Source organism: Myotis nattereri, assembly GCF_964212035.1.
Source record: "Myotis nattereri genome assembly, chromosome: 2".
In the NCBI taxonomy this organism is placed as follows: Eukaryota; Metazoa; Chordata; class Mammalia; order Chiroptera; family Vespertilionidae; genus Myotis; species Myotis nattereri.
Window position 1 is genome coordinate 211,636,872 of NC_138076.1, and position 8,802 is coordinate 211,645,673.

Sequence of the window (8,802 nt, forward strand, 5' to 3'; positions counted from 1 at the left end):
GCTGTGGCAACTCGGTGACCTTAGGTCGTACAGCAGCCAGTGAGACAGGTGGCTCCTCAGCTGCCATTGCCATTGTTTATTCAATAAAGTCTCTGTCCCTGAGAGCGGGACTTCTGGGAGGGGGAGCAAGGCCAGGATGGCAGACAGCGACGAGCTGGCAGGGCACTCCTGGCCCCACCAGCAGCTCCTACCGCAGACTGCAGACTGCCCCTCGGCATCTGGGCTGCTGCTGTCCTCAGGCACCTTCCGAGGCTGGGGTAGGGCCTGTGGACTGGGCTGGTCCACGTCCAGCACCAGGGCTAGCTGCTCGTCCACCAGGAGAGGAGGCCCAGGCCCGGCTCACTGATGGATCCCTGCGGGGGGAGAACAGGCACATTTCATCTACCTTTAGGGCTTGAGCCAACTCAGGAGGCAAAAGGAGCCCTTTGTTCAGGGTACCCAGCAGGCCCAGTGCTCCCAGCTGGCACATGGGCACACACAGTCAGACTCCCCTCCTGCCCCAACGTGTAAGGCCTGTAAGGAAAGCGTTGCTTCACTAAGGACACTGCCCTGGCCCCAAGGCCTTGGGGTAAGACACCCTTCCTCGTCCCCAGGCCCGGCCAGAAGCACCGCAGGTGAGTGCTGAGCGTGCCCTCCCGAGCCACCTGTGGTCTCTTCCCGCCAGAAAGGCCTGGTGACCTTGAGCCCCAGCAGCCAAATCCATGTAGGAGGATGCCCGGGGCCACCTGCGTTTCCGACAGACACAGCTGCCCCCAAAGTGGACAACCTGGGGCTGATGACCCCAGAAGGCCCTGACACCCACTTTTTCACTGAGTTCATGAGGGTAAAAGGCAAAACGAACCCATCACCTCAGGCCCGTGCTGGGAGCAGCCCTGAGGGTCACTCTCCCTGAAGCCCCACCCAGACTCTTGAGACTGACTCCTCCCAAGTCCCCTCCTTGGTTCTTCCATTATCAGTGGCCTTGTCATCGGGCTCGGCTGTCCCTCGCACCGCGTGGCCTGCAACTCCGCACAAGGGTCAGGGCCCAGCCACAGAAACCCAGCTCCCAGGGAGACATGAGTGCACGCTGACCTGCGGGGGGAGGGGCCCCAGGAGGGGGACCCCAGTCACCACGCAAAGAAGCGGCTCCCACACCACGGCCCCAGGGTTTCGGCAGCACACGCCATCTCACCACAAGCGTGTACGGGGCCTCCTTCTTCGGCGGCTCCTCGCTGGTAGAGGCCACCTCGGCGGAGCTGGGCCCGGTGGGGGACGTGTCCACGAAGCTCTCATCCACCACCCGGAAGCGGATCTCCTCGCCCGTGTCCATGTACAGGTCGTGTGCTCCTTCCTCCGTCTCATACTCCCACACCCACACCTGCTCGGCATCGTCGCTGGGCGGGGTGCAGGTCAAGGCAACAACCGGACCCTGGGGAGTTCCAGAGGGTTGGGGGTTCCTCCCACAGAACCTCCCCCCTCCCCCGAAAATCCAATCCCAGAATGAGTTCATTCTGGCTGGCAGGCCCATGAGCAAGTGGTGAGGTCTGGGCCCGAGGAGAGGAGCAGGAGCAGGTTGGGAACTTGGGGGCCCCCACCAAGCACCCACAGGCTCTGCAGGTCATCTAAGCAAGAAGGAGGCTTGAGGGCGGAGTTGGAGTTCGCCTCTCAAGCAGGAATGGCCATGGCCAGCTGCTGCCTGGGGTCCCCCTGCCAGGTCCAACTCGGCCTGTGCATCCTCTGAGGCCAACTGCCAAGTGCAGGATCAACCCACCACCCGCTAGCTGTGACCTGGAGTCAGGCCCCCCTCTCAGGGTCTCCATCTATAAAATGGGGGCTGCAGCAAGGCCCCCCTCACAGGCTGTGGTAAAGCGGTAAACACACTGGTCATCCCTGTGTTAGCTAAGCTGTCCTGTCTTCTGTGCACCGTGCAAGTCCACACCCCTTTCCATTCACACCCCTCCATCCGCACCTGGGACACTGACCAGGCAGTGCAAGGGGTTGGTGGTGGAGGTCAGGTGCCTGAGGGCCCACAGCTGGCGAGAGCACCAGCAGGACTGGGTCAGGTTTTCTGACAAATTCTGGAATCACACACAGACCTTGACCCTGGCGCTGCCAGAGCTCTGCTGAACCAGGGAGGGCAGCCAGCCGGTTCTCCCAAAGGAGCCCACACTGGAGCCACACTGCCCTCTAGTGGCGGCTAGTGGCCCTGCCGCTCCTGTGCCAGGTCCTGCACTGGGCATCATGGGTACAGTCATGACAGGATGGGGTCCCTCCCAGTGAGCAGTGGGGTCCCTTCAGTGAGGATGCACAGAAACAGACACCTGCAGTGCAACAACCCAGCCAGGACCCTCAGTCAAGCCCTCACGTGCAGGCTGATGCTACCACTTACAGACCAGAGGAGGGGAGAGGAGCCAGTCAGGGCAAAGCTCTCAAGGGAAATCATCTTTGAGATGATTCCTGCAGGGACAACCTAAGCCAAGTGCACCGGAAGTGGCAGTATCCCTGCCTACAACCTACACAGCCAGGCCGGGCAGCCCAGACAGAGGCACAAGCATGGGGCATCAGGGTCAGTGGGGAAGCACAGGCAGGTCGGTGCTTCCAGAACACAAGCACAGCTGGCGGGGTGGGCGGAGGCCGGCAGCTGCAGATCCCAAAACCCAGCCACAGCCTGGAGTGAGGACCGTCTTTCAGAGGCCCGAGCTTTAACACTGGAAGGATACAACTTGGCTGGCTGCTGCAGAGACTCGGGGGGGATGAGGATGTCCTCGAAGAACCCTAGAGAGACTGGAAGTGACAGCCAGGGACAGGGGCTTACCATGGACAGGTCAACACTGAGGGCTCTGGAAACTCAAGAGGCAAGCCCCTTACTGTGTGCTGCCTACGGGGCAGATGTCATCATGGAAATCTGCCCACCCCCCCCCCCGCCACCTCGGAGTCCCACGCGGGCCTCTGCCTATACCACTCACACACCCTGAGCAGCCACCAAAACCTGAGGTGGACACCACACACGACATGGACCAGTGGGTGCTGACCACCCTGAGTCACCTCCGCCTGCTCCAGGACCCCCTGAGGTCCGGCCTCACGGTGAAGCTCACAGCGCTGAGGTCCTCGCCGCTACATGAACGCAGGAGGGGGCTGAATATTCTTGCTCACCCCGGTAAAATTCTGCTTCGATATCTGACCCTCCCCTGGCCACGGGGCCCAGCACTGAAGCTAAAGGGAAGCCATCTGGCCTGGCCACTGCCCCAGCCTCTGTCCCCCCCTTCCCGTGCTCCCAGGTGTCGTCTGAGGAGTCAGGGCCGCCGTTACCGTGCACTCCCTCGGGGCTGCAGCCTTTGATCTTTCCGATCAGAATCTCGTCCAGGAACGGATGGAACACCACGTAGCGGAAATGAACTGGGAAGGAGAGAGCAGGCACGTGAGGAACGGCGGCTTCAACCCGGGCGGCCCCATTCGCCAGCACCTGACTCGGAGCCCCGTAGCTGCTCCGGGAGCCTGCCCAGCAGTCCACGCAGGAGTCCCCTGTGGGCCCAGGCCCCACAGCTGAGTCAGAGGGACCTCACGCCGTCCCGTGCGAGGTCCCCGCTTGGGCCTCCTAAGAGGCCAGCAGCAGTGGCCCTGGATCTGAGACTGGCTCCCAAATCCATCAGATGAGTCACACCTGAGTCCCTCTAGTGGCAGCCGATTCTGGGCCAATGACAACAAAGTCAATTCCAACCTTCCTCCAGGCTCTCTCCTTTAAGTTCTAAAAGGGCAGGAGCACCTGGCACAGGCTCCCTGACTGGTGAAGTGTGCCCCAGGCACAGCTCTGGCCTGAGATGCTCCAAGCGCCCTGCGATTAAGGAGGGGGGACAGACCCGATAACCTTGCATGCATGCTTCTGTGGGTCCCGTGCCCTGTCCGAGGAGGCCCGCATTCGCCGGACTGCAAGCCAGGCCCTGGCAGAAGCCATCACCTTGCCACGCCTGCCCCCGCTTAAAGCACTGAATGGGGGGGGGGGGGGGCCGCATCCACACTGGCCTGACCACCCAGGGCTAAAATGTAAGTATGAGGGTGCCCCCTGCTGGCCACTGAGTGATGATCTCAGTCTCACCGAGTCAGCTGTCACACTATTGCCCAGTCACACAGCTATTCTGCCTTGTTCTGCCATGGGGAGACTCCAAGTCTTTCTGGACCACCAGACAGGACCATGTGGCTGAATCTGCCTTCCTCAGACAGGTTTAATCCCTGAACACAGGCTTCTGCCACCAGCACCCTCAGCTGCCAAGGGACAGCAAGGCCCACGTGCCCCCAGCTCTCTGCCAGGCTGCCTCCTTGAGGCTCCACGGGGCAGGAAGGCTTGGGGGAAGGAGAGGGGGCAGCAGGCAACCCCTCCCTGTGTGTGAGGAGGTCCCTGTGTGTGAGGAGGTCCCTGTGTGTGAGGAGGTCCCTGTGTGTGAGGAGGTCCCTGTGTGTGAGGAGGTCCCTGTGTGTGAGGAGGTCCCTGTGTGTGAGGAGGTCCCTGTGTGTGAGGAGGCAAACGGACATCTAAGCCATCATGAAGATGTATGGTCCTCATCTGACCTCACGGAGAGCAAATGAGGGCAGCCAAGGGTCACTCACCCACGGGATGGAAAAACCCCGTCCCCCACACGACACAACATCAGTTCAGCTCACTAAATCCCCAGGGAGCCTCTACCAAGCCTGTGCCAGGCCGGCTTGGGCACTGCACTTACGGGGCGGGGGGGGGGGGGGGGGGGCAGAACAATACGATCCTGTGCCCAGGGAGCTCCATCTGGAGCAACCACATCCAAAGGCACATGGTGAACCTCCAGAGGCAAGAGATGACTGGGAACACTGCAGCCTATTGTGCGATGGATGTACTCCGCCTCGAAGGCTGAAGTGCTGGCCCATGCTCCAACATGGATGGCGCGCGAGGCCTTGAGAATTTCTTACAGATGAGGAAACTGAGGCCCAGAGAGGAGTCTGCCCACCAGTCAATTCCTGGCAGTCAGGACTAGGCCCAGGCCTCCCACCGCCAGACCAGGACTCCTACCCCCGACAGCTGAGCCTCACGAGAGCCAATGCCCCCGGAGAAGAGGGTACCCACCTTTGGTGTGCGACGCACCATCCCCGGGAAACACGTAGGCATCCTCCAGCTTGGTGATGTCGAACAGACAGATGCAGAGTCCCACGTTGTACACGACCTATGTGCACCAATGTACACACACACACACACACTCAATGACCCGAGGCCCAGCTCCAGGCTGTGTCTTTTGAGGCCCACCACCTCAAGGCAGGTATAATCACCCCGTTTTACAGCTGGAGACGAGTTGGGGTCCTGCCTATAGTAAGCACAGATAAGGAACCTCAGAAGGAGGGGGAGCTCTGGAAAGAACAGGCCTTTGGTGACAAGGCAGATCCAGGTTACGCCAGCGCCACCCTGTGGGACCTCCAAGATCATCTCTCTGAGCCTTGGTTCCCTGTCTGCGAAAATGGACATACCAGGTTGCAGGCTTGTTAAATAGAGAGTGAGAATGGATGGGAAACCGCTACCCAGTACCTGGCTCACGTGCTAGAATAACACTCAATCAAGGATCACTACTATTACCAGCAGGGACAGTGGTAGGGGAACCCCTGGTTAAACCTACGCTTCCCAAGGTCCCCCAGGCCGTGCTAGAGCTCACGGCTCAGTGAGCATCAGAACCACAACTCATCTCCGTTCTGCTCACAGCGTCTCAGATACACAGACAAGGCCACAGGGACTGAGGCTGGCAGTGACACGTGGCCAAGGTCCCAAGACTGGGCAGAGAACATCCCATGCCCATCCCCACCCCATGGTGCACCAAACAACTGGCCGCTTGCTTGGTGTCTGCTAATCTGCCACCAGCACCATCACCTCCCAATGAGAGACCCTGCAGGATGGTTCAAGGATTAGCAAGAAGCTCGGAGAGCTCAGAGTCCTGGCCAGACCTCACCACGGAGAGGCAGAGTCCAGCACAAGCTCTACGCCCTCAGCCAGACCATGAACTTCTCTGTTTGGCCTCCTCTCAAATGAATCAATGATTCAAATATAGAGCCTTAGCCAGTTTGGCTCAGTGGATAGTGTTGGCCTGAGGACTGAAGGGTCCCGGATTCGATTCCGGTCAAGGGCACATGTCTGGGTGCAGGCTCAACCCCCAGTAGGGGGCATGCAGGAGGCAGCCGATCAATGATTCTCTCTCAACACTGATGTTTCTAACTCACTCTCCCTTCCTCTCTGAAATCAATAAAAATATATTTAAATATATATATATACATTTTTTTCAACAATAAAGAATTTTTTTAAATATATATATATATGTGTGTATGTGTGTGTGTGTGTATATATATATATATATATATATATATATATATATATGAATATAAAGACTTGTCTCACCCTGGCTGGTGTGGCTCAGTTGGTTGAGCGCTGTGCCATGCACCTAAAGGTTACCAGTTCAATTCCCAGTCAGGGCACATGCCTGGGTTACAAGCTGGACCCCAGTAGGGGGCATGCAATCAATGCTTCTCTCTCATAATGATGTTTCTTTCTCTCCCTTCCTCTATCTCTAAAAATCAATAAAAACATATTTTAAAAACAGAAAGAGAGACTTGTCTCAACAGGTCACTAAAGGACCCATGCCACAAAGGGACTGTGCTCCATTCTTGGGCTTTGCACACCTGCTCTCCACGATGATCCCCCACGGGCCCATGGCTTTCTACATCACAAAGTAACCAGAAGCCATCCACCAAGGACTCCATGAGTTCTCGCCACCACCACCAACTCCCTAGATCTGCACACCCCTTCTGTGAGCTCAGCCTCTATGGAAGGGACTTGCTTTCTGTCTAAAGCCAGCCAGTCTTCCCCGTGCTGGCTCCTCCCCACCTGCTGTTCCACAGATGAACACCAATAGCCCATGAAGTCCTACAGGCCCTGTGCGGGCTCGCCCCTGCCCAGGCCATACCAGCCTCCTCCACGCCATGAAGGTACAATATTCCCTGCAAAGGTCACATGCTGTTTCCTCTTTCTGCACAGCTCTCCGCTGGGGCAGCCCCGCTCCCCACAGAAAAGGAATCCTCTAGCTAGCTCCTCCTCTCCCTAACAAAGCAGCTTGCCTCCCTCACTGGAGAAGTTCCTTTCTTCCACAGGCTGAGAACACCTGTCCTTCACAGCCTTTTCCTCAACTTGTCATCACACTCCACTGTGGGACCCGCTCATTCAGGGCAGAACCTTGTCTGTGTCATTCCTTCAATCAACAGACAATTATGGGACATCTACTCTATGCCAGGCTCTGCCTAATATGGGGGAGATACTGGGGGGAGAAAGCAGACAAAGGTCCCTGCTCTCATGCAGAGGAAAAGAGAGAAACCGTAACCCACTAAACAAATAAGAAAATAGAGCATAGAAACTGAAGTGCTAAGAAGGAAAGAGTGACATGTCACAGAGTAACTGAGGAGGGAGGGTGACTCCGGAAAAGGCAGTAACTCTCTGGCGAGCTGGCACGAAGGCACGTAGGCCTGGCACACAGAAGGTGCACAAACATATTTTTGCAAGAATTAATGGATAGCCCTGGCTGGTTTGGCTCAATGGATAGAGCATCGGCCTGCGGACTGAAGGGTCCCAGGTTCCATTCTGGTCAAGGGCACATGCCCGGGTTGTGGGCTCGATCCCCAGTGTGGGGCGTGCAGGAGGCAGCCGACCAATGGTTCTCTCTCATTGATGTTTCTATCTCTCTCTCCCTCTCCCTTCCTCTCTGAAATCAATAAAAATATTTTTTAAAAAATTAATGGATAAACCTCCTGACCATCCATCTTCACAAAAACAATGCATGGTTGGACAGAAATTATTATTTTTTTAAATACATTTTTATTGATTTCAGAGATGAAGGGAGAGGGAGAGAGGGAGAGAAACATCAATGATGAATCATTGACAGGCTGCCTCCTGCACGCCCCGAACGGGGATGGAGATCACAACCGAGCCATGTGCCCTGACCAGGAATCCACCGGTGACCTCCTGGTTCAAAGGTCGATGCTCAACCACTGAGCTATACCGGCCGGGGCAGCAATTATTATTTCGATTTTACAAAAGGAACCCGAGGCCCAGAGTGTGAACCCAAGATTGCAAAGTAACTTGGGAAGTGTGGCATTTCGCACTTGGCAGTTACAGGGGCCTTTCTCAAACCAGACTTCCTTTTGGTTCCCTCCGACATCCTTGTGGAATAAGGACTGCCACGTACAGGTGAGAAAACCGAGTTCTAAGAGAAGCTTCTTGCCCAAGGCCAGAGTCTGGCATGACCGAGGCCAGGCCCGCGGCACGCGGGTGGGCGGTGCGGGCCTCCCGCGCCTGGGCTCACCCGCGACCCCGGCGGCCCAGTACCTTGTTGGCCAACTTCTTATTCAGTTCCTCGGCAATGGAGTCGTTGAGCTTCCTCTCAAACTGCCACGGGGGGATCCGCACAGTGTCCACCATCTCCACCAAGACGAACATCCTGGCCTGCGCTGCGGGCTCTGGGACGGGAGGGTCAGTCGCGCACCTGGGCCTGGGGCTGTGGGGTTCCCGAGCCCCTTCCGTGCGGTCCCAGGCGCTGCGACAACCCTCCGGCCGGCAATATGGCTGTGCGGTGGGGGCTGCGGTGTCCCGTGCGGGGCATGGTCCGCTACTGCAAAGGGAGGAAACAGGCTCAGCGCGAGGGGAACTCCGTCCGACGTGAAGTGAGCCCCCGCCGCGCCGCCCCGACTCCCAACCACACGCCACGCGCCGCCGCCACGCACCACGCACCCACACGCAGCCGGCGGTCGCACGACTTCTGGCGAGATTCCGAA

The 8,802-nt window shown here is 57.8% G+C and overlaps 1 protein-coding gene across 2 annotated transcripts; it reads right to left on the minus strand.

Annotated features, from left to right (window-relative positions):
* Positions 1–56: 56 nt before the first annotated feature.
* POLR3H (RNA polymerase III subunit H) lies at positions 57–8,802 on the minus strand. Of its 2 annotated transcripts, none has more exons than XM_081083444.1 (7): positions 8,759–8,802; positions 8,357–8,639; positions 5,069–5,165; positions 3,289–3,375; positions 2,700–2,763; positions 1,172–1,373; positions 57–353 (listed from the first exon to the last, which is right to left on the minus strand). In XM_081083444.1, the coding sequence occupies exons 2-7, from the start codon at positions 8,465–8,467 to the stop codon at positions 300–302; spliced, it is 615 nt and encodes a 204-aa protein (XP_080939570.1). In that variant the 5' UTR covers positions 8,468–8,639; positions 8,759–8,802; the 3' UTR covers positions 57–299. The 2 variants fall into 2 exon arrangements, with proteins under 2 accessions (XP_080939570.1, XP_080939571.1); XM_081083445.1 differs by having other exon boundaries at positions 8,752–8,782.

Excerpts from the sequence above, each read along its gene's own strand:
- POLR3H (XM_081083444.1), bottom strand. The coding sequence starts at position 8,467 with ATGTTCGTCTTGGTGGAGATGGTGGACACTGTGCGGATCCCCCCGTGG. Across the intron at positions 1,374-2,699 it reads CTGCAGCAGCCAGCCAAGTT|CGACGATGCCGAGCAGGTGT; the intron begins GTATCCTTCCAG and ends CACCCCGCCCAG. Across the intron at positions 354-1,171 it reads AGGCCCCGTACACGCTTGTG|GGATCCATCAGTGAGCCGGG; the intron begins GTGAGATGGCGT and ends CTCCCCCCGCAG.